General features: G+C 35.4%; 2 protein-coding genes and 1 pseudogene across 2 annotated transcripts; 2 read left to right on the forward strand and 1 right to left on the reverse strand.

Moving 5' to 3' along the window:
- LOC145804357 (two-component response regulator ORR26-like) overlaps positions 1-2,636 on the reverse strand; it is a 4,186-nt pseudogene extending 1,550 nt beyond the window's left edge.
- Positions 2,637-2,806: 170 nt separating this feature from the next.
- On the forward strand, positions 2,807-6,070 carry LOC114303728 (heat shock protein 21, chloroplastic-like). Its single transcript, XM_082898041.1, has 5 exons — positions 2,807-2,813; positions 3,456-3,632; positions 4,403-4,547; positions 5,272-5,294; positions 5,434-6,070. The coding sequence occupies exons 1-5, from the start codon at positions 2,807-2,809 to the stop codon at positions 5,931-5,933; spliced, it is 852 nt and encodes a 283-aa protein (XP_082754167.1). The 3' UTR covers positions 5,934-6,070.
- An 8,902-nt stretch (positions 6,071-14,972) lies between these two features.
- LOC114280995 (uncharacterized) lies at positions 14,973-23,581 on the forward strand. The gene is given in 14 exon segments (XM_082897795.1): positions 14,973-15,497; positions 16,364-16,660; positions 16,789-16,847; positions 16,945-17,043; positions 17,141-17,209; positions 17,806-17,908; positions 17,998-18,092; positions 18,687-18,789; positions 18,888-18,959; positions 19,344-19,405; positions 20,046-20,601; positions 21,775-22,088; positions 23,154-23,227; positions 23,230-23,581. Coding segments are annotated over 14 exon segments (2,112 nt in total). The 5' UTR covers positions 14,973-15,422; the 3' UTR covers positions 23,364-23,581.
- The last annotated feature ends 2,248 nt before the right edge of the window (positions 23,582-25,829 follow it).

Raw genomic sequence — 25,829 nt, forward strand, 5'->3', positions numbered from 1 at the left:
ATTGCAAACAACTGTAACTACAGAGTTGCACCTAGGAGGTCAAGGGTTCGAATTCCCTTCACCTGCATGTGGGTCTTCTCTCCCACTTAGTTGTAACAATTTACCAAAAACAAAAACAAAAAGAAAAAAAACAAAATAGAATCAGTAGGACTTCTGATTCCCACTTTAAAGGAAAGGTCATAATAAACTCACTATCGAATCCAATCTGATTTACAGCTTTGACAAATTTCTGATGCAGATCGACAGTCCAAACTACTCTAGCTTTCTTCACTGAAGAAGGATCAACAAAGTCTTTGTCGTCATGCCTGTTTTCAGCATCTTTTCTTTTTTTTCTGAAGTCAAGTCACCTCCACCGAACAACTGCCCATCATCAGATTGGTCTAATCCATGTCTCATCATCTAAGTTTCTTTATAGCCTTTGTTAGAATAGTAGAGAGAGAGAGAATAAAATGTATTGTATTGAATGATATGTCTTATACAATAGAAGGCTTGTGTATATAGGCTGAGAAAGAGTATCCTACTAGAAATCTAACTATGAGAAAGAGTATTCTATAAAAGACCTAACTATGGCAATACCTAATAAATCTAGGAAATCAATACCTAATAAATGTAAGAATATATACCATATATACGTTAACATCCCCCCTCAAACTCAAGGAAGATAAACATCTTGAGTTTGGAGAGAGAAACTAAAACATGAAATAAAACTAAATAAAATAAAAGGCAAATAGATTGCAAAATCCGAACGGGAGCACAAGGGCGTTTGAAATAGATCAAAGGCTGGAACTAAAGCCGGGAGACAGTTTATGGTCGTGTCGAACCATTGTAGGAACTGGTTGAAACTAATGCCAGGACAATTTAAGGTAATGCCGAACCGATATAGAAACTGGCTAGAACTAATGCCGAGAGACAGTTTATGGTTGTGTTGGACCATTGTAGGAACTGGCTGGAACTAATGCCAGGACAGTTTAAAGGGGTCATGCCGAACCAATGTAAGAGCCAACCGGAATAATTGTCGACACGTTTAAAAGGGTCATGTTGGACCAATGTAGGATTTAACCGTAATCAATGTCGGGACAGTTTAAAGGGGTCATGCCAGACAGACGTAGACGTAGGAGCTAACCGGAATCAATGTCAGGACAGTTTAAAAGGGTCATGTCGGACCGATGTAGGATCTAACCGGAATCAATGTCGGGACAGTTTAAAGGGGTCATGCCGAACTGATGTAGGAGCTTACCAGAATCAATGTCGAGACAGTTTAAAGGGGTCATGCCGGATCGATGTAGAAGCTAACCGGAATCAATGCCAGGACAGTTTAAACGGGTCATGTTGGACCGATGTAGAGAACTGATATTGAACTAGCAAGCGTGGCACACACGTAACTTATGACATAGTGCTGAATGATAATGGCAACAAAGGACTGGGTGTGCCAGGAGACAGCTTGGATGATACACCAGGGAACGAGTTTGGTGGTACACCAGAGAAAGCGGCTTAGATTGTGCGCCAAAGAGGGGCGGCTCGGGTTGTGGGCCAGAGAGTGCAGCTTGGATTGTGCGCCAAAGGAGGCGGCTTGGGTGGTGCGCCAAGGGGCGACTTAAGTTGTGCGCCACAAGGGGCGACTTAAGTTGTGTGCCATAGGAGACGGCTTAGGTGGTTTGTATGGTGTATAACCATACTCACCATGATATAGTAATATCCCCCCTCAAACTCAAATAGGCTGGAAGAGAGAAACCAATTTGAGGGTGAAGTAGAGGAAAAGATAGAGTGAAAAAAAAACTGTATTGCGAGTAAAAAAATATGATAGAGATACTTGGAGTAGGAATAAACAGTAGACAAAAGGAAGAGATCACCACGAATCGATACTAACAGGAAAATATGACAGCGGAATAGGTTGAGGTCCGGCAGTCGGCCAAGGCAAGGCTGCTGCCCGCCGGTGAAGTGAAGAATACCAAGAGCTTAACCTATAGCTCTGATACCATGTTAGAATAGCAGAGAGTGAGAGAATAATATGTATTGTATTGAATGATATTGTATTGAATGAATTATATTATACAATAGAAGACCTGTATATATAAGCTGAGAAAGAGTATCCTACTAGAAATCTAACTACAAGCAAGAGTATCCTATAAGAGACCTAATTATGGCAATACCTAATATATATAAGAAATCAATACCTAATATATGTAGGAATATATACCATATATACGTGCCTTCATGACCTTCAATATCTCTCACTTCATGTATCCTCTTTCTAAAGACGTGTTGCCATATATGACGTAGTTCTTTCATTCTTATAGGCTTGAGAAGATAATCACATGCCCCATGTTGGACACCTCTTATTACTTTGCTTGTTTCCCTGTCAACAGACATCACTTCAAAGATTAAGAATGTAAAAGCGTTAGAAATAAAAGTTTCAATAGACATGAATGGAAGAGAACAAGAAAATCTAGCAATCACAACAAAGCTTCAAATATTAATCACAAGTACTGACTGATGACAAGAAGATCCATCTCAAGACCAACATGCTCAAGAAGCTTAAACCCATCCATGTCAGGCATGTTGACATCACTGATTACGATGTCAAATCCATCTTTTCTTTCACGAAGTGAGTTCAAGCCCTCTCTTGCCAAACAACATGTAGTCACTGAAACACAAAAAAAAGTAGCATAGAAAAATTATAAAATGTCAGCAAGTACAGACATTAAGCATTTTCATCACCAAAGAAATGATGAAAGAAGAATGAAAGAAAGAAAGATGTCCGGTCAATAAAGATCATTCATTGAACAAAATGAAATATGTGGAGGACATGGGAAGTAAATCCACATCTTTTGAGATCAAGGATGCTTCAGTGTTCATCCACGATCAAGCATTTCCATACCAAAGACAGGTTGTGATAGTTTGATCGATATGTTAGATGCTCTGCCCAGCTCCCACCGGGAAATATGGTCCAATATGGCCCACCCCAACAGTCGGTGTCCCCTTGGGCTCCAACCCAAAGGGCACCTCCAAGTTAGAAGTGTCAAGTGCCTTCTTATAGACTTCAAATCTAGTTTTAATTTGTTTTTTCTATTGAAATTATAGTCAAAATTTTTTACATAATTAACATGTTTTCAAAAATCATAAATTTTAACTATTAACTTAAATGAAATAATGAAATTGAAACTGAATTAAAAATATAAAGACCAACATTATTTAAATTGAAATTATAGTGATTAAAGTACATCTAAGTAAAATTATAATTGTAAAAAGTATAATTTATCTAATCGAAACCATAGTGATAAAAATACATTGAAGCAAAACTACAATGGTAAAAAGTATAATTTTATTATTTAATTATTAGGAATGCATTAATATCTAGGGGATTTTTTTTTTTAAGATCCCTGGTATTAAGATTTTATAGCATAAAGGACACCCAACATTGTCATAATGTCTATGATCTTTCAACATCGATCTAGAGAAAATTCGACCCAAGAGAAATTCTCTCAAGAGAAATTCTGGAAATTTTTCTGGACCTCCCAGAGATTTTCTCTCCAAAGAAATTCTGGGAATTCCTCTGCACTTCCTAGAGAATTTCTCTGGACCTCCCATAGATTTTCTCTCTAGAGAAATTCTCTCCAGAGAAAAACCAGACTGTAAGCCATTTAGACAACAACAAACTAGAGAAAATTGAACAACCACCATTTTGACCAATTTTCTCTGAGTACCAAAGAAATCCAAAGAAAATTGTGTAGAGAAAATTTGTGTAGCTTTGTGTGGTTCTATCTAGAGAAAATTGTGTTAGAGACAATTTGTATGGCTTTGTGTGGCTCTATCCAGAGAAAATTGTGTAGAGAAAATTTTTGTGGCTTTGTGTGGCTCTATCCAAAGAAAATTGTGTTAGAGAAAATTTGTGTGGCTTTGTGTGGCTCTATCCAGGGAAAAATGCGTGGCTTTATGTGCCTTTATCCAGAGAAAATTGTGTAAAGAAAAATTGTGTGGCTTTGTGTGGCTCTATCCAGAGAAAATTGTGTAGAGAATTTGTGTGGCTCTATCCAGAGAAAATTGTGTAGAGAAAGTTGTGCGGCTTTGTGTGGCTTTATCCAGAGAAAATTTGTGGATAGAGTCAAAGAAAATTTCTCTGAGTTCACAAATTTCTCTAGCTCTATTCACAAAGAACTTCTCTGACTTTGTGTAATATGTAAGCCAATAATGCAATCTTTACTAACAAACCCACAAAATAATACTGAAGCAGTCAACAATCACAAATTTCAAATAAAGTTTTCTCCACTTAAATTTAGTTCTAACAAGAAATTCTCCATGAATAGAATAGTTTGTCCCTACTCCAAATTCCAAAACTTACCAGATATTTGTGTGCTACAGCTACAATTTCTTTTGCAAAATGTAAACATTGGCCTCTTCATAGGCATATTCAGGGTGCAAATGCTCGTGTGGAACCTTCTAGATGTTGAGAAGAAGATGCCCGTTCAATTCAAAGAATTTCTCTGGTCTAAACCAGAGAAATTCTCTGGATTGAAACTAGAGATATTGTCTCTATTTGCAGCAGAGTTGTATTTTTATGAATAGTCCTTGGTGATCGTACATTGATCCAAGAAACCCTAGCCTTGGATGTGTTTTCACAATCTTAAATCAGATCTCATAATTGAGTTCGTGGGAGTGAGATGCCAGTTCGTAATGACTCTGGCCAGCCAAGATCAAGTTCATTGAAGCCTAGCCAATTGTGATCTGAGTTCACAATCAAGCTCATCCAATCTAATAAGAATTTCAGAAATAAACAAGGGTGGTGTTTGGGTCAGAAGAAAAAAAAAATACACATTTCTCAGATTTCTTAGCACTACATGAAAAATTGAATTACGGATATCAATTGAAGACTCAATAAAATAACAAGTACAAAGAATAAAACATTTTTAGATCAGAAAATTCAAATCTTCAATGGATCTACGAATATATAGAAAACCATATAGCAAAAAATTCACATAGATACAGATCTAAGCAACCACAAACATATACATATATATATATATATATATATAGATATAGACATAGATATAGATAGATGGATAGAGTGAAAAGGCACTTACTCCTCTCCGTGGCGAAAGAGGTCTGGGCTCGAAATCTTTGAAAACCTTAGAAAATGGATGGAGGAGGAGTTTGTGTATGTATATATAGTGGTCGGTCCGAAGCTAGACGCCTTTGTCAAATTATCCGACGAGGAAGAAAACCAAACTTTAAAATCTTGAATTCAAAGATCAGTCTCTGCGTTCTTTTCTCCAGGAAGATTAGATATGGAGGGAGATGTATGGGAATGTGTAATGGACCTTAGACATCACAAAATATTATTGTGGATCTCTCTCATTACTAAAAATGAGAGAGAGACTTTAAACTAATTTTTCCTAATATCTATATAGTGTAGTTTTGACCCTTCATTATATGCAGGGTTGTGGGATAGATTTCCAACAGCAAGGACAGTGCAACAAATGATGGAAACCATGGAGAGGATGATGGAAGACCCTTTTGTCTACACCAACGGGTGGCCGTCGCCGACATTAACTGAGATCGGCGAGTACAGCAGGGGAAGGACTCCATGGGAGATAAAGGAAGGAGAGGGAGAGTACAAGATGAGATTCGACATGCCCAGTATGACCAAAGATGATGTGAAGGTCTATGTTGAAGAGAAAATGTTGGTTGTCATGGCTGAGAAAATGGCCAAGGACATAAATGGCCAAGAAAGCGAGGTAGAAAATGAAGAGTGGTCTGTAAAGAGCCAAGGTAGGTATAGTAGTAGAGTTGCTTTAACTGAGAATGTTGAGTTTGAGAAGATTAAAGCTGAGGTTAAAGATGGGGTTTTGTATATAACTATACCTAAAGCTAGTGGCACTTCCAAGGTTTTGGACATTAATGTTCAACGAGTAGTTAAATGTATAATCAATTATTAGGGTTAATTTAGTGGTTAGATTTCCATGTTAGTGAGTTTAATATTTTCTCTCCTCCAATGTAGTGAAAAAGAGAGTAGTCTTTTCAATTTAGTATTTTGTTCTCTTTAAATATTTTGTGTTGGTTTCATTTTTATTTTGTTTTTCTAATTTTGTTTCTCATTGATTGTTTAGGATGTTCATGCCTTATTTTATAATGAGTCCATGAAATTAACATTTTCAATGTATGAATGTGTACAAACTCTTTTTATATATATATATAAATTTTGTGCAACAATTTTATATTATGCCTCATGGAATGTTCTGTTTTTGTTGTTATTACTTATATTTTTACTCAAGTTGAGTAGAAGTTTTGGTAGAAAGTTTCATATTCAATGAATAAACTTAAATGTGAGTAAGACTGATGAGTGTTGTAGTTTGAGTGGAAGCTATAAATTAGGGCTGCAACTTGGGCGGGCTCAACCCGAGCAACCCGTGCCCAACCCAAGTTTTTTTAGGGCTTGGGCAACAATATTTTGTAATCTGGACGAGGTTGGGCAGATTTTTGATGCCCGAATTGTAATTCGGGCCGGGCCTGGGCAAAATCAGTGGCTAACCCGAGCAACCTGAACCCGAATTGCATTTTATATATTATAGAAATTATATGATATATATAAATTAAATTAAATAGATGTCCTTAATGTTTTTTTTTTTTGGCTGGCTTGAGTGTCCCATCCCAATGGCAATGGCTAACTTTGTTTCTTAAAAGTGTGATCTGTGTCTTCGACTCAAACAAGCTAGTGCCACCAAACTCCAGCAGCTTCTTCAAATAGAGTAGGCACTCTAGAGGGCTTGTTTGGAGAAGCACCATTGCAGAAGCTTTTTGTTGTCTAGTGCAATTCGGGCTAACCCGAGTTCAAATTATAAAGCTTGGTCCGGGTTTGGGCAGCCATGCTCGGGTTGATGGTCGGGCTTGGGCACTGCCAAACACAATTCGGGTTGGGCTTGGGTAAACCCCTAACCCGACCGAACCCGCCCGAGTTACACCCCTACTATAAATTAGAGAAAAGCATGATAGTGGAAAGATTGGATAAAAGCGTTCAATTTTTTAGTTTTTAAGTAATGAGTGAAGAAATTTAAGAGATTGTAATCACCAAAGTCTTCAAAAATAGTTTTAAAATTTTTTAATTTTTATTTTTAAATTTTTTTAAATATTTTAATTCACTTAAGTTTAATATACTTAAAATTAAAAAATATATACAAAAATCTTTAAATATAACAAAATATAAAAATGTATAAATTTTTATATTTTTTGTATTTGATAAATTTTTTTAGTTTTTTTTTATTACAAATATTATATTTTTAAGTATATTTAAATTAGATAATATTTAAAAAATAAAAAAAAATTGTGTAAAATATTAAAAAAAAAATTATTAAAAAAATATATAAAAAAATAAAAAATTTAATTTTTTGAAAAGTGGACTCATATTTATGGAATCAAATGACTTTTTATTCAAATTTGAATTTTAGTAAGGATTAGAGATGTCCATGTAGTGTTCATCTGCCACAAAATTCGTAGGGTTTATCTGGATTTTTTTTCAAAATTTTCCCTACACTAATGTCAAACAAAGAACAAATCTTGCAACACTATGTAAGGATTGAAAGTCTAAAAAGAATATTAAAAATAGATCCAATTAAAAAATAGAGAAGTTTATTTTAAAAAAGAGAGTTACGCTATATTTATAAGTAAATAATCCTTTCAAAAATTAATCCAAGTTTTTCTCAGATCAGCAATTAATTCAAGTTAAAATTAATTTTTTTGCAATCTAACTAAAAAGCCATGGAACACCCAAAATAAAATTTTAATTAGAACGATATGAATCTCGTGTAAAACTCACACTCAAAAACTGACTTGGAAGGGGAGAGTGTTTAAGAGACTTAGGTCTCGTTTTCTTTTGGAAAGTGTTTATTTTAGTTTAAGTTAAAAAGTTATTAAAAGATTAATAAATTATTAATAAAAGTTAAATATTCTTTTTTTCTAAAATAAAAAAATATCATAAGTATATCAATTTTTTTACCTCATATTTTAGCCAAAAAAAAATCAAAAATTACAAAAATAAAATATTCACAAACGAGGTCTTATATGCATGGGTGATAATTCGATAGTCCGGAAATACGGTCACGTAGTGTTTCATGGTAGTATAATTGGTAAAAAATGTGGAATATTAATTATTTGCATTATGGTAGTATAATTAGTAGAAAAGGTAGAATATTGATTATTTGTATTAGATAATTGAGGAATATAAAGAAGTATAATAAATATTGATTATTTGTATTGGATAATTTTGCAATTGATCAACTTCAACTGAAACTGAGGGAGTCCTTATTGGAAGAATAGGCTCAGTAGTTGTTGCTGCAAAAGAAGAAGTACAAAGTAATGTCAAGTCTCAATACCAAAAATTTGACAAGGAAAAACAGCAGAGGCATGAAAGAAGTTACTTGTTTCAGAAGTGATAGCAACAATGGGAGAGCTACGAAGGGAATAGTGCTCATCAATATGTTGCCTTCTTGCAGTTTCCCTTTGGATTGCATCAGCAGCAGCTGCTTCATCTCTTAAGAATTGCTGCTGCCGTCTCTTCTCAGCTCTTTGAAAAACAATTATTTCTCTGGAATATTCATCATCTACTGCTTTGGCTGCCGCCTCATGACTGGGGTCTTCGACCAAATCAGAAGAAGAAACAGTCATCTTCTTTCTCTTTCTTCTTGGTAATGGTATTTCATGTTCTTTCTCAGTCTCCCTCTCTTCAATCTGGGATTCAGACCTTTCAAGGGTAAGTTCCTTTTCTGCTGCTTTGACAGTTGTCTCATGAGAAGGGTCTTCGACCAAGTTAGAAGGAGAGACAATCATCTTTTTCCTTTTTGTTCTCTGTAATGGTATTTCTTGCTCTTCCTCCATCTCTTTCTCTTCAGTCTGAGATTCAGATTCTTCAAGAGGGAGTATTAGCTTCCTTTTCTTTTTCTGTTGTTGTTTGTCTTTGAGAGTAGCTAAAGTTTCAGCTCTTTTAGGAGACTCTTCTTGTGGAGACCCTGAACCAAGAGATATGAATGTAAAGGAAACAAACAAAAGAGTCTAAGGAAAAAGAAACCTGAAAATACTTACTCCTTTTTGAAGCAGCTTTGGTAACTCTAGCAGGAGAGGGTGAGGCTGCAGGAGTAGTTTTGGCAGCTGTGTAAAGAGAGGGAATGTTCTCAACTGTTGTTAATTTAGCCTTCGAAGGCACTCCTAACCCTATTAGTAAATCATGAGGGTGTACGGATAAGCGCACTTCCATATTGGCTGTCCACCAGTTTTGAAATCTTTTCAGAGCCAAGCCAGAGGGAAGGAAGGGGACAAATTTGAACTCACTCAATTCTTTTAACGTTTAAATGTTGCCTCTTCCAGTTTTGATTTGGGTATTCTCAAGTCTCTGGCTGTAAAATGGACATTCGAGAGGCTGCAAAGTGGAATGGGAATCCCCTGAGTTAACCCAAATTGCCTGGCAAATTGAGAAGGGCAGTACACCTCAGCTAAACACTTATAAGCTCAAGGGTTTAAAGTGCCAATGAATAGCTCCCTTGGCAGCAAAATAGAAGCCCACATGTCTTTGTAGGGTGGGGTGGAGCACTCTTTATCAGCTAAGAATGTTTGCAGCCAAGTAGGTCCTTTGTTAACATCAAAGGGGCAAAAGAAGGTGGCAGATGAAAAAATAGGAAGTTGGTGAAAAAAAGTGAGGTAGTAGGCAAAGGAAGCAGGATAAAGAATAATTCTAGCATATTTCTCCCCATAAGTGCTAGGGTCCTAAACAAGGAATTTTAAGCATTTAGGATGCAAATCAGTGAAGTAAGCAAGGAGCCAGAGTTGGAGCACCCAAAGGGGACCCCCTTGGTTAACATCAAGAGGTTTCTCACAAAATTGGGAACATGCTCTATAAACATGGCCTAAGAGGTAAGGAGCCAGGGCTATGCATTTTTTCAAAACAAGTGCCTTCGCAAGTGGGGCGAATTCAGGCATAATCCTTTGAGATGATGTACAAAAGAGAAACTTACATAGCCAGTATAAAATAAAGGAAAAAAGTTCTCTATCTCTCACGGGGCCTACCCTTTTGTTTTCAGCCTTTATAAAGTCACTATAGGAGGAATTTAAGGATGGAAGGGGAAACTTCACAAGAAGGTCCGGATAGCCGGGTGTAAAAAGAGTACTAAGGGGTGAAAGCCCTAGGAGATGGCAGATATCAAGAACGGTGGGGGCCATCATGCCACACCGAAACTGAAAAAAATTAAAAGCCATGTTCCAAAAGTAAAGAGCAGTAGGAATTAAAAAAGGGTCTTCAAGAATGCTAAACTTGGAAAAACGAAGGGCATCGAGAATACAAAGCTCTTGCAGGTCATCTTCTCTTGCAGGCACAACTCTCTCATACCATTCCTCCCATTCAGCTCTCAATGTCGGCCAGCAACGGTGAGGTCGGGTCATTCTCCAATTTCCCCAGTCGAGCCCTCCTTCGTAGAGAAGAAAGTGGTCCTCCAAGCGAGGGTATAAAGCTGGAAGTTGAGCAGGAGTTTCTCGAAAGATAGGACTGAGGACATATTCTTGTTTGTGGCTGTGACGAGGAACAAAGAGGCGTCCATCTATGGCACTTGACCCATCAATTGTTAACTTGGCGATTTCTTCATCGATACATCTTTTCAAAGCCATGGTTGGGCTTATACGATCGCCAGCAAGTACTTTTAGAGAAGAAGAATCCATTGGTAGCAAGCAGCGAGGAAGAGAGAGTTAATAGAGGAGAAGGGTTTATGTGTTAAGTGAGCGAGTGATTTCAGAACACGAAATAAAAGGGTTTTAAAGAACTTTTGTGTCTTGAAAATATATCGTGTAATTCGTAAAGTACTAAAGGTACAAATACGAAGAGTTTCCTTCAATATTGATACTTTTGGAGGGAAAAACACATCCCAGATGTTGATGTCAGCTTCGGAATAAAATATTTGGCTTCGAAACCAGATTTTGGTGCCAAAAGTCAAATAACAGCGGCTTCGAAACTGAGAAGCCGCCTTCGAAGCACATTCCATACCTAAAGATGTATGAATGCACAAGTACTTGTTTACTTCAAAGGGATTAAAAACTTGTTTTAGGCTTTTTAATGAGAGTAATGTCCTTCGAAGCAAAACTTGATACCCCTTAAGGATGGGAATTGGTGTTCGAAACATCAAAACCAATAGTTGGTTTATATATATCGAAAGGATTGTCTTTTCGGACTAAAACAGTGCAGCCCTCAAAAAAGGCTTCCATATTTTTGAAAGTATGGACTGTTGTTCGAAACAAAAATGGTCAATTTAAAACTGATTGATCGTATTAACCATGACCATATTTTGGTTATGATTAAAACAAGCTTTAAGGGGCAAGATTATTAAATTCGAAGCACTGATTCTAAATAAAAATCAGCAAAAACTGTCAACTATAATCCATAAATTGGAAAAGTTCATGTTGGTTTTTTAGTGTTTCATTAAAAGCGATTGAATCCAGATTCGAAGGATAAGATTGTTCAGTTTGAAGCCCTAAATTTGCTTTTAAAGACAAACGGAGACAAAATAAAACAATGCCAAACAACTTAGTTGTATTAAAGCAAAAACAATTATATCGAATGGCCCTCTTTGGGTACAAATTCGAGCTCATAAAAGTAAGGAATATAATAAATAACAAGATCATGGAATTTGGTCCAGCTATGGTCAATGAATTTCTGTTCTTTCTTTATTCTATCCTCTATTTCTTCCAAAATTGGCTGCTGAAGTTGATGTGCTCTCACTTGATAAAAGAGCTCTTCAGCCTTTTATTTCGAACGATGTTTCTTTCAATCCTTGTTCCAGCTCGTCCATATCCAAGTCATCCCAGTACGCAAAATCTTTATTCTTGAAGTTATCGAATTCTTCAATGAGGTTCACTGCTTCGTACTGGGCATGAACTCGAAGGGATGAGAGTTGGTCCAAAGATTGAGTGGTGGCCACAGAAGTTCGATACCAGTGAAGAAACAATGGGAGTTGGTCCAAAAACATGTGAAGCTCTGCTTGGGCGAGGGGGTTGAGGACGTGACCCCAAGTCAGAATGTCACAAGCCCATCGAAGGTTCTTGAGAGGGATGTCGTCCTCAAGAACATTGAAAGACAAGTGAGAGAAGGCCGCAAGCAGAAGTTGGGCTTGCTTCCGCTCAGCTGGAGTAGGGAAAGGTGGAGGCTTGTACGAAGGAAAGACCTTATTCGCAGAGAGGGCAAGCCTCAGTCTCTCTGTCCAGCAAGGATTTGGCGGAGGAGGAGGTATGGAAGCTTCCACTTCAGGAGAAGGAGCAAGGCAGAAGAAACAAGGGCATTAATATAATCGAGCCAGTCAGAAGAGCAAAGTTTCACCTTCTGGGCTAAGAACGATGGATTGTACCCTTGTGCCTCTTTTGGGCGTCGGGTAGCGTGCACTATCTTTGTAGGCATGGGAGATGTGTACTATGCTACAAGCAGATTGTCCTCCAAATTGCGTCATCGGTCGATGGGTACGTAAGGGTAAACCATCGAGCTTCGCGCATAGGAAGGGAACTCCAAAGGATCAGTGAACTCGACAAAGTGATGGTTAATTCGCTCCCTTAAATCACAGGCCTCAGGTTCCGACCAGCTTGCCCAGTCAGAAGCCCCAGAGGAAGAAGAAGCCACAGCCTTATCCCATGCAGAAGATTGTGAAGAAGAACTTCCCATGTCCATATTTGCAACTTTCTGAATCAAAGGATTGAGGGCAGTTTGTTCGTAGTCTGAGGGTGAATCAGAAGAAGAACTTCCCATGTCCATATTTGTAACTTTCTGAATCAAAGGATTAAGGGCAATGTGTTCGTGGTTCAAGGGTTGATAGTTTGTAAAGGCTTCCATGACTTAAATATAGAAAGGTGGGTAAAGGTGGCTAATTAATGCATGGAGGTTCTTTCGAGGAGGAACAACATCATCAGATGACTCTTCGTGCGCTCGATCAATGGAGGAGAAAATTGATTCGGCCATAAAAAATGTATCAGTCTGTTCGAATACTAAGGTGGTGGGAGTGTTCAAAAGATTGAAGGAGAGTTTAATGCAAATGATGAATGACAGTTGCATTTCTAGAAGAATGCAAAGCCTATGCACGTTCTAAGACGTGGATAAAAGACCTTGATCCACTAATATCACAAAGTATTGGGTATATTAGTGCGGGGGGTAATGTTGGCTACATATTTTGTATAAGCCAATTACAATTCGACGCGTGGCAGAATAAGGGTAATACAGGAAGACTATTCAAGTCTTCAATCATAATCGTACACGTGGCAGTTAGCATCGGTTATTACGAGATCTAAGTAGCATTAGATCAGCAAAGAGATGCGGAATGATGTGGCTTCAACGGTTACTCACATTCAAATTCCAAATTATGAGGGAAGCCTAACTGCAAGTGATGGCATAGTAGAGCTAATTATAAGGCAACATGATCAACGACCATGGAGGAGCAGTTCGACGGTTGGAAATGCAGTTCGATAGTCATCCTTGAGAAGTATAAATAGCAGAGAAGGCCCTAGAAAAAACCCCCAGACTCAGATCCAAAAAACCAGTCTTATTCTACTTTATTTCCTTTCCAATTTTACATTTCATGTTCTTTACATTTCTGTACTTTAAAATTCCTGCACTGCACTTCATTCATAGGAGTAGTTTCAAGTAGATTGTTGCTGTAAACCTCTATGAGGCTGAGTTTGGATCATTGTAAGTTTTCATCTTAATGGAATGCTTCATTTGTTCTTCATTTAATTGTTATTTGCTTAATTCTCCTAAATCAAGTCACCAGTAAAAGTCTTTTTCATTGAAGTTGAAAGAACTAAAACACAATCGTCTGATAATTGGTTGGCAATTAATTTTCTGTAAGGACTGATTGATCATTGCTGGCATGCTCATAATTACAAAAGTTACCTTCGAAAGCCAAAAAAGCCAACAACTATGTAAGGATTGAAAGTCTAAAAACAATATAAAAAATAGATCCAATTGAAAAATAGATAAGTTTATTTTAAATAAGAGAGTTGCGCTATATTTATAAGTAAATAATCCTTTCAAAAATTAATCCAAGTTTTTCTCAGATCAGAAATTAATTCAAGTTAAAATTAATTTTTTTGCAATCCAACTAAAAAGCCATGGAACACCCAAAATAAAATTTTAACTAGAATGATATGAATCTCGTGTAAAACTCACACTCAAAAACTGACTTGTAAGGGGAGAATGTTTAAGAGCTTAGGTCTCGTTTTCGTTTGGAAAGTGTTTATTTTAGTTTAAGTTAAAAAGTTATTTAAAGATTAATAAATTATTAAAAAAAGTTAAATATTCTTTTTTTCTAAAATAAAAAAATATCATAAGTGTATCAATTTTTTTACCTCATATTTTAGCCCAAAAAAAATCAAAAAATTGCAAAAATAAAAAATTCACAAACGAGGTCTTATATGCACGGGTGATAATTCGGTAGTCCGGAAATACGGTCACGTGGTGTTTCATGGTAGTATAATTGGTAGAAAAGGTGGAATATTAATTATTTGTATTATGGTAGTATAATTAGTAGAAAAGGTGGAATATTGATTATTTGTATTGGATAATTGAAGAATATAAAGAAATATAATAAATGATGATTGGTAAAGGAATATAGATACGTGATACTTTAGGACTATTATATAATTTTCCTATATGGACATTGGCAAAGCCTATGTTAACCAATTTGAGATTGTAACAGAAATTAAAAATCCCATCCAAAAGAATTATTTGGTTTCTTTGCATTCTAAATTCAAATCTCCAAACAAAATTTTAAGAATTTTAAAATTAAATTGAAACAGATCAAATAAATTCTCACAAATCCTAATTTAAAGAAAATATATCAAAATCAAATTAATTTAAGGATAATTAATAAACAAAAAAATCAATAAGTATGCAATGTAAAAAAATGTTTTCACCAACTCCTCCCCCAATTTTTAAACTATTAATCAATTGACCTATCTTCTAAAATAAAACCCTCGTATTAATCAATTGACCTATCTTCTAAAATAAAACCCTCGTGAATGTGAAGGCAAACTAGTGACACTAGGCTATGAGGACTGCTGTGCAAGGAAAAGAATAAGAAGAGGAAAGAACAAGGTCAGGAGAGAATAAAGGCAAGGTTTGAACAAGGAAAAAAAAGAAGAAAAGGAAAGAATAAGCGAGGGAGAGAAGAAGGCAGGGTTTGAACATACCTGTTAGGAGCCTATAATCTAAATATGGAATATATTAACAAAGTGAATGAACTGCATTCTCGGAGATTCCAAGATTTAGAAGAGCAAAGAAGACCCCATAAGAGAATCAAAAAAAAGAAGACCCTATACGAAGAAGATACAGAGAGAAAGAAAGAGGATTCAGGGAATCATAGGGTAGGTTTCTTTGGGTTTCTTTGAGTTTCTCTCTCTTCACTGCAAAGACAGAAATGGGTGAATCGCCAACTTGTCTTGTTCGATCCTTCTCTCAACCTGCTGGCACTACTTCCACCGAACCCGAAGAGGTTTGTCCAAAAAACACAATCTTCTTCATTTTCACAGAAAACCCTAGTGGGTTTTGATTTTTCTGACATGGGATTGCTATTTCTTTGTCGTTGTTTTAATATTATTTTGACAATACTTGATTTGTTACTGTTCTCAGTATTTGGTTTTTCATTTGAGTTCTTGATTTGTCCCTTTTGCTAGTTATAGTTTCTTCTTCTTCTTCTTCTTCTTCTTCTTGTGCTCCTTTCTTTACTAATAACTGCAATCATCAACCAATTGCACGGGAATTTCATGTAATGCTTAGTCGATGTTGTTACAGCAAATTACACCCGTAGTCTTGTAGTTTGTTTCTTGTGTCAATTTCATTCTTATAGATAGTTCTAATTTGATCAATTCTACCCTTGAATTCTTCACATTTTGTGTCAGTTTAGTGTAATTGATAATGCCCATTTAGAAATTGAACTGAAATCAAAGGGCAAAATAGTCTATTTCAAAGTGATTGATGGATTAAAATGATTAATTCACTTTTTAAATGTACCATTTTCTCTTTGATTTTTGTCTAATTTCTTAGCAGATGTTTATCAATTGAACTAAATTTACACAATGTGAAAGGTTAAGAGGCAAAATTAATACAATGGGAACTACAATGACTAAATTGACTAAAGAGTCAAATTATAGACACAACTGGTATAATTTGCCCATGTTTTATTAGAATCACAAAATAATAGGGTACCTTGTTAAAATGTTTCTATCACGTGTTCTTGAAGTAGATTATATTTGGAGTTGGGTATGTATGTCTTTGCAATTCTATTTAAAATATATTAGTGGATACATGTGTAAGCTTTGATGATTTTACTAAGAAACACTTGAAAGAATCTCATTACAGGGAGATCCTTATTGTGCCCTGACAACATCAATCTCATTTCGGAGGTTCATGTTGGAATCATTGGCGTGTGAAAAACGGTCGTGTTTCTCTAACAATCAGTACTTGGAAGAAGCTAAGAAATCTTCTAAGCCAGGTTTAGTTGCCCAGAGGAAAGCTTATTTCGAAGCCCTTTACAACAGAAATGGTGCTAAGAAACCTGCAGCATTGCTTGAGGAGCAAAATGCAGCGTGTAATGAACCAAATGTTATGGAAGAGACATCCAGAGACAGCTCAAATCCTCCACGAATTCCAACTACGGTGCTTACTTTACTTCCTTGCCTTCACCTCATTCACCTTGTTTGCTGCTTTGTGCATGTGCAATAGCGTGCTAGTGCACACTGTAACACATAGCTGAGATAACGTTTTTGGTTTTTGGTAAACTGCAGGCATCAGCAAATGGGTTATCAGTGCATTCTTCAACAGCTCCTCAAGAAGAAAGAAGAAGGTTGTTTGTTTGCTTAACCCTTTAAAATTGTGCCATTTTTCTACGTGTATGTATATTCGTCTTCTTTCACTAAAATGTTTAATTTCATGGTTTACAGAAGTAAACCAGTGGATGATTGCTCAGTTCAAAAACTGCAGGCATCAGCAAATGGGTTATCAGTGCATTCTTCAACAGCTCCTCAAGAAGAAAGAAGAAGGTTGTTTGTTTGCTTAACCCTTTAAAATTGTGCCATTTTTCTACGTGTATGTATATTCGTCTTCTTTCACTAAAATGTTTAATTTCATGGTTTACAGAAGTAAACCAGTGGATGATTGCTCAGTTTCTAGAAGGAGGATAGCAGATGGGAAATCACATGGGATAGAGTAAGATCTTAGTTTGTCTATGTTGTGGATTGTAGAGTTTTGATTAGATGCTCATATCACTATCTACTGAGTGTAAAGATTTTGTATTGCATACTAGGAACAATAGCTCCAAGAAAGTTCCAAAAGTCCTGCTAGTATTGTGTTTCTGGCACAAGGTATTGATAAGACGTGGATGCAACCTAAAAAAAGTAATAATAATAGTAATAATAAAAAAGTACCCCCAGTTTAGCGCCCATAGGATTGGGGTCTAGGAGGCATAGATTGGATACAAGCCTAACTTTGGCATTATTTGCACAAAGTGGTTACTCTCATGGTTGAACCCACAAACTATCTATCCAAAATGAAGTAGCTTCCCTTGCACTTTCTGTTATGCTGCCTTCTGTTTGTTACTACTCCTGCCTAATTTATTTCATATTAAATACATATGTCAATACCATCCTTGCCAGTTATACCATTACAGTTTATAGGAACCAATTTTGCAATTCAAGTATCACTCTTCCTCATCACATGTGAGAAAACCTAAACAAAATTTCGTGCAACACAATTACTCTAACGATGTTACGCAATAATTCTAAATTTTATTTAACACTATGCAGCCATTTGAAGACCTCAGGTGTATCTGGACCCAAAGCACGATGTCCCACAGTACCCTCCCCTTTTAGCTTGAGGTGTGAAGATAGAGCGGCAAAACGTAAAGAGGCAAGTCCAGATCCATTCACTCCATGTATATCTGCAGTTTTACTCATTTATTGTTATGCTAATGTTTTTTGCTATCTTTTTATCATTAGCTGTTTCAGTTCTTTCAAAAGCTAGAAGAGAAGACAAATGCCAAGATCTTAGTTTCTGGAAGGAGGATAGCAGATGGGAAATCACATGGGATAGAGTAAGATCTTAATTTGCCTATGTTGTGGATTGTAGAGTTCTCATTAGATGCTCATATCGCTATCTACTGAGTGTAGAGATTTTGTATTGCATACTAGGAACAATAGCTCCAAGAAAGTTCCAAAAGTCTTGCTAGTATTGTGTTTCTGGCACAAGGGATAGATAAGGCGTGGATGCAAACTAAAAAATGTAATAATAATAATAATAATAAAGTACTCCCAGTTTAGCGCCCATAGGATTGGGGTCTATTAGGGGTAGATTGGATACAAACCTAATCTTTGGCATTATTTACACAAAGTGGCTACTCTTATGGTCGAACCCACAAACTATCTTTCCAAAATGAAGTAGCATCTCTTACACTTTCTGTAATGCTGCCTTCTGTTTGTTACTATTCATACCTAATTTATTTCATATTAAATACATATTTCAATACCATCCATGCCAGTGATACCATTACAGTTTATAGGAACCAATTTTGCAATTCAAGTATCACTTTTCCTCAGCACATGTGAGAAAACCTAGACAAAATTTCGTGCAACACAATTACTCTAACAATGTTATGCAAGAATTCTAAATTTTATTTAACACTATGCAGCCATTTGAAGACTTCAGGTGTATCTAGACCCAAAGCACGACCTCCCACAGTACCCTCCTCTTTTAGCTTGAGGTGTGAAGAAAGAGCGGCAAAACGTAAAGAGGCAAGTCCAGATCCATTCACTCCATATATATTTGCAGTTTTACTCATTTATTGTTATGCTGATGTTTTTTACTGTCTTTTTATCATTTGCTGTTTCAGTTCTTTCAAAAGCTAGAAGAGAAGACAAATGCCAAGGAGGCAAATAAAGTGTATCTCCAAGCAAAAAATAAGGTCATCTCTCGACCTATATTTTAATGGTGATTGGATTAATTGATTGAATTTTTTTTTCTTCTTTTTTGACACAAGCAATGCAAATGAAATGCATACCTCTCACAGACCTGAAGAACTAACAAGAGCAAGTGCCTAAATGTCTTGGTCCGGTTTCTAAGTAATTCATGGACGAAATAATTGAGAAACACAAATAGCCTCAATTGATCTGAAGTTGTTGGGTTCAATAATTCATGAGAAATGTTTAACAGAAATTGAACCCCTCCTTGGGTGTCATAGGGGTTCAATTTCTGTTAAACATTTCTCATGAATTCTTAAAACTATTTGCTTTTCTCTTGTACCTTCCCTGCCAGCACTGAACCTGTTAATGTAAATTCTTTGTAGCAGATCTCACTGACACAGCCTATGCAGGTTAAGATGAAGTTAGTTAACCTGGGACATGCTCAGAGGTAGAATCTCATGACATTCCGTCTTGTTATTTCGATTTTTGGTTCTGCTATTTTTCTTTCTATCATCGAATTTACAAGTACTTGGTTATTCATAAACTTTCTGGATATTCACTAACAAAAAAATCCTGGATATTCTGCTTGTCTTGTTAATTGATGTTCTGGTCTTTTAGATTGAATCTTAGATGGGTTCAGTCATTTGGGTTCAGTTAATTGATATTTGTTTTTCTCTTTTGTTGGTTCTTGGAGGCTGAAGCCAGTAAAAGACTAAACTATTTTAATTTTTTCCTCCTTCATTTTGTAATAATTTGTGCCTTGTTTACTGTTAATATTAGTCTGTTTTCTTCTTCAAATATGAGATTTTGGAAATTGAGAAGATTCAGTGAATTAGATGCTTGGCATTACCCTGGATTTGTAATAATTTGTGCCTTGTTTACTGTTAATATTAGTCTGTTTTCTTCTTCAAATATGAGATTTTGGAAATTGAGAAGATTCAGTGAATTAGATGCTTGGCATTACCCTGGATTTGTACTAGGGCCTTCTTTAAGTCTAACAGGAGTTTTGAGTTTTTGACCTTCAGTTTGTAATTTTCCACATACTGCTTTAATCACTTTATTTACCATGTTCTTTATTGATTGTGCAGCGAAGAAACAAGGATGAAAATTGGCAATGGAGTGCAAACGGGGTGGGAAAGGCGCAGTGAAAAACTGAAGCTGCAGGAAACTTGCTACTTTGAGTGGCAGAATTTGATAGCAGAAGCTTCTAGAAAGGGATTTGTTGGTGAGGAAGAGAAGCAGTGGGACTCCTATGAGATCTTGGATGAACAGCTCGAGCAAGAATGGTTGGAGAGTGTTGAACAAAGTAGAAAAATGGCAAGACCGAAAGGTAGCAAGAGAGCACCCAATTCTCTTGAGCAAAGGAGGAAAATTTCAGAGGCCATTTCTGCCAAATGGGCTGAAACTTGCTGCTTTGAGTGGCAGAATTTGATAGCAGAAGCTTCTAGAAAGGGATTTGTTGGTGAGGAAGAGAAGCAGTGGGACTCCTATGAGATCTTGGATGAACAGCTCGAGCAGGAATGGTTGGAGAGTGTTGAACAAAGTAGAAAAATGGCAAGACCGAAAGGTAGCAAGAGAGCACCCAATTCTCTTGAGCAAAGGAGGAAAATTTCAGAGGCCATTTCTGCCAAATGGGCTGATCCTGCAAGGGCATATGTTGCATTTTCTGCTGAGAATGTATGCTGTTTATTTGGCCTAGTCCATCTTGTTTGCTTTTCATCAAGTGATCATTTAATTCACTTTGTCTAACCCTCCAAATGCGGAAAACATTTTCTGCTGATTTTTGGTGTTTGGTACAACAGGAAATGGAAAATGTTTTCCATGGTCAACGAAAAATAAAATTATTTGGGTAGAAAATATTTTCCACCACCATCACCACTAAAACCACCACGCCACGGCCACCACCACCACTAATTACATAAGTTTGAAGAATGTAATGAAACATAGAAAAATGTTCTCCATGGAACATTTTCTGGAAAAAAAGGTTTCCGTGGAGAATATTTTCTGCTGAAACAAGCGAAGCATAAATGTTCTGAAAAAGGGGTGGTAGCCTAATCCTATCTAGCTCTGGGTTTTGCTGCCATTCCTAAATGGATGACTAACTTATTACTAGTACTAGCCATGCATATGCCCCTTAGACTACATTAGCACGAAAACGGTGTGCAAACAGCTAATTGATGGGTATTTGAATTGAATCCAAGTACATAGAAAAAAGTAGAATATTTGATGGACGAACGAGGGATCCTTTTGAGCGTGTTATAATAAGAAAAGCCTTATATCTTGAAATTAATTCATGAAGTTGATGATAAAAATCTATAACATATTATTGGAGCTTAACATTCCAAGATATCGATTTGTAGATGTTTCAACCTACTTTCTTTTTTGTCTTGTGATACACCATTGAATGTCCAATGAATAAATCCTTATACCCTCCGTTTTCTGATTTAAGACTTGAACTTCTATGCTACTTTTTACATAGAATTTCTCCAACTTCTTTTTTTTTTTTTTTTTGCCCTCTCTTTTATCCTGTGTGTAAGTTCCCAACATCTACTGATTGTTTGTGGAGAGAGAAGTATCAAACGATTGGTAAGTTGGACTGAATATAAGTTTTCCCTTTTGGGCCCAAGGCTCACTTGTGATTTGTGGTGATAATCTGTATATTTCATTGCAAAGTATCAGAAGAAAGATAGTAATATTTGTCCCACTATAATTGAGATAGTCATTATAAGTTAATAAACCCTTTTGACTTTTTTTTATATATCACATTAAATTTGCCAAAACATGGTTTGTTAAGCAAGTTTTATCTTTTCCCACTAGGCATACCGTGACAGGGTTTGCACTGCCCTTTATAAATATCATGGCACACCAGTTGGAGCAGAAAGGAAGCGAAAGAGAAGGCCAAGTAGTGAGAGACAACCCAGAACACAGAATCCCACAAAGAAGAAAGCTAATGACACTGATAATTCCACAGGGAATGTGACTGAAAGCCAAAAGCGTCGTACTAGGTTAAGAAGTAATATGCCCTTATTTAAGGATCCTTTGGCAAGCTCCAAACTAGAGATGATAAAGAACATTAGAGCAGAGAGAGCAGCTGCTGAAAATAAGAAGACTGAAGCCATTGAACGAGTAAAGTAAGTGCCAATTCTTCTTCAATTATATTGTATTATATATTTAACAAGGAATTAAGAGAATATGGAAGCAATCCACTGCTTGTTTGGTGCAGCTTATGGGGACTACTTATCAATTATTTTATTTTATTTTGGGAATCTATGTGAGAGTTTGGTATAGCTTCTACTTACAACTAAGAGGACCTCCAGTCTTTGATCTTTTTTTCATCGAATTTGAATGAAAATTTGATTAAAAGCTTAGTGGTTGTTTGGCATGTGCTAAAATAGCACATGCTATTTTAGCACATTATCCTATTTAGGTCACAATTATCATATTGAAGTCACATCATCTCTCTACCACATTATTTCAAACCCAACTCATATTTCACGTTTGTACGTAAAAGGTCAAAAAATATACTAATCTAGCACTTCCCAAACAACCGCTAATCTGACACAGAACACTATCATCCTTTCTCTTTTTTCATTTTTCATTTTTCATTTTTTGGTCAAATATTTTTGAAAATTTTCGATCTTCTCCTAAAACCTTGTTTTAACCATTTTTGGTGAAAGAAAATCATCTCCAATCCTTACTCTTTTCAAAATTTCATCAAATTTGAGTGAAAATATGACTGTTGGGAATTTGGTGAAAGATTTGGTTCGTCATTGATTTGTGAAAAAATAGCCTCTCACTTGAGATTTGATGAAGTTGGAGCACACTTTTAACCATTATGTAAGATGCTCTAACAAGCCAAAAATATCTTAAATAAATTGAAAAAGCTGATTGTTGAGAAACTAAGGAAGGATGCATTTAATTTCTACTTTATGATTATTATCTTTTAGCTTATAAGAAATTGTACCAAACAAGCCTGAGTCACTAACAATTGGTGGCTGGCTGAGTTATTGTTTGTACCTGTACATCTGTCACTACACATCATATGCAGAAGTGCAGAAGTCAGAAATGAATTGCAAACCAGGCCCCCCCCCCCCCCCGGCCTCTCTCAGTTGACGTCGAGTCCCCGTTGATATGTTAGGCTGGTTTAGCTATGATTTATCTGAGGATTCTATTCATAGATTTATAACATTTTGCAGGTTATTGAAAGCTGAAGCTGAAAAGGCTGCAAAGGCTCTTGAGGCAGCTGCAACAAGGAGCCCTCTCGCTCAAGCTTCCTCATTGAAACTAGGAATCTCGTAGCCAAAGCAATTCAATCCATAGAAATTGGACAGATTGATTCTCATGGGAATGGTAGACACCCTTCAATCGCCTTAGCAGAACTGGTCAACCAGGCTGAGAGAAAATAATCCAAGTATTCAAGGTCTGAGCCAAACAGATCACGGAGAAATCAATCATTGTGTTTGGTTCCTATTTTCTAATTCATTGTTTTGAAAATTTTGGAGTTTTTGTTTGGTTATTTTGAAAACCAGACAAAGTTTTTTGAAAACTAACATGGGAGTATTTTTTGATGTGACAATTTTTTTTAAAAAAAAAAAATTATTTCTCTCCTTAAATTGTAGGGAAACTTGAATATGCAATAATGCATTTTTTTTTAAAACCAAGCAAAGATTCTTTTTCAAAATAGAGTTTTAGGCATCTTTGCAGTTATTGCTGTAGTTATTGCTGGTTGGAAGGATGATATATTAGTGTAGTTATTGCTGTAATGCATCTTTGCAGTTACAATTGAATTAGGCACATCCATGTCATTGTAGACCTATATAATTTTATTTTATTTATTCTGGTTTTGTATACAATTTTATTGTATCATGTTTGAGTTACGGAAATAATGGCCTTGCAAAAAAACTCATTTTAGATTATATAATTTTATTCAAAATCTGACACAATTCTCTCTAATGACGTTTTGATACATTTGGTGGGTGAGTTTGGATTTGTTAAAGTTGAAAATCTTAATAATACATTGTCAATTTGAACGGTTTAGATGTTATTTGATCATATGATTATTTGTATATGATTAACTTAATTTTTTGCATTAGCTTGTCACATGAGATAAACGGTTTAAATCACTAATATAGACATCCCGATTGGTCTTACAATGCACCAATTTCACAGGATCATCAATTTTAGCAAATCTAAATTCTTGGTTGATTTACTTCATATGACAAAGTTGTGTATAATTTTGTGACCAAATTACGTGAACTTAAATTTTTTTCTAATGTAATATTTGATTTATTTGAATGAATGTGGAATCGAATGATAATTCTATTAGATTGTTTATTTTCACGTTTGAATCACTAACTTTTATTTTTTACTTTTTAAAGGCATTCATCCAATAGCAAATGAAAAGTTATTATTTCATAAGGTAACAAGGAATGAGCATTTTTTTTTATTACACTTTCATTTTAAGAAACCAAAAAAAAAACATTTTTTTATATATATAACCCACAAATATCATAGAAAATGCTTAATTTTTAAGAAAATATTACTCTTAAATGTGTGTCTGGTTAGGCTTGGCCGAACAAAATTTTCACCATTGTTAAGGCACGAGAGTGTTGTTATTAAAGTTGATTGGGCAATATTTTCTTCCACCACTTGCGTTATTCTCTGAAATCGCGCCAAATTTATGCATGTTTATGTTAGTCTTACTAGAATCTATAACTTGTTTGCTTAGAAATATAAGTGTCTATATTTTTTCACCACAACGTACATTTTATATCATTAATTTTATAATAATGTGAGTTATTACATATCAATTATTAATTTATTTAAAAATTAATATATGAGACTCAATTCCTGTCCCTATATGAATATAATTAATTTCTTTTCGTGTGTGTATATTAACTTACATATCTTATTATATATGTACATGTGTGCTTATATATATATATATATATATGATAAAAAAATTTATTCAAATTTTGACTTTTCTAATGATAAAATTTTGATTTCGTCCATACTATGTAAGAAGGATTACTTGAAATATAAGAAACACTTATCAATGTTTTAATGGATTAAGGATTAAAGTTACCTGATATGTAAGAGACACTTATTAATACTTTAATGGATTAATGTCATTCTTAGTCATCAAAAGTAGGGGTGAATTCAAAATTCAAATGTTATTCTTATTAATACTTTAATGGATTAATGTTTTAATGGATTAAGGATCAAAGCTACCTGAGCACTTTCCACATCATTAGAGCTGTATTAGAACTTTCAAATATTATTTTTTTAAATATATTAATAATTACTTTACAAGGGATAATTTTGAAAATTTTTAAATTTAAAATTTTGACTTTCAAAGTGGACATACATTTTGGGACAACAAAAAATGTAATAATGGACCAATAAAATAGGATGGAGAGAGTATCATCGGAAGAGTCAAAATTTGAATAAATTTTTTTTATCATATACAAGTATCCTTGTACATATACAATAAGATACGTAAATTATATATATACACACGCACAAAAATATATATATATATATATATATAAGGGTTAATTACAAAAAAACTTCAAAATTTCCCGCATTTTTCACTTTAAACTGCAAAATAATTTTTTGTTACTTTACACAGACAAAGATGAACAGAAGAAGCACGTTGAGACACAAATGAAACTCTGAACTTTAACTTGTCTAAATTGAAATACTGGGTTTCAAAATAAAAAATACGTAAAACCTTAGATTTTTTTTTTTTTTTGGAAATTAATTCATTTTTTTTTAGGTGTTCAAGATTTGGGCCTGGCTTGGGTAAAAGACCAACAAATTTGGGCCGGAATAGGTTTCAAAGACAAAAAACTATATGCCTTACTTTTTCG

Source organism: Camellia sinensis, chromosome 12 (assembly GCF_055761805.1).
Source record: "Camellia sinensis isolate YWXY chromosome 12, ASM5576180v1, whole genome shotgun sequence".
NCBI classification, from domain to species: Eukaryota; Viridiplantae; Streptophyta; class Magnoliopsida; order Ericales; family Theaceae; genus Camellia; species Camellia sinensis.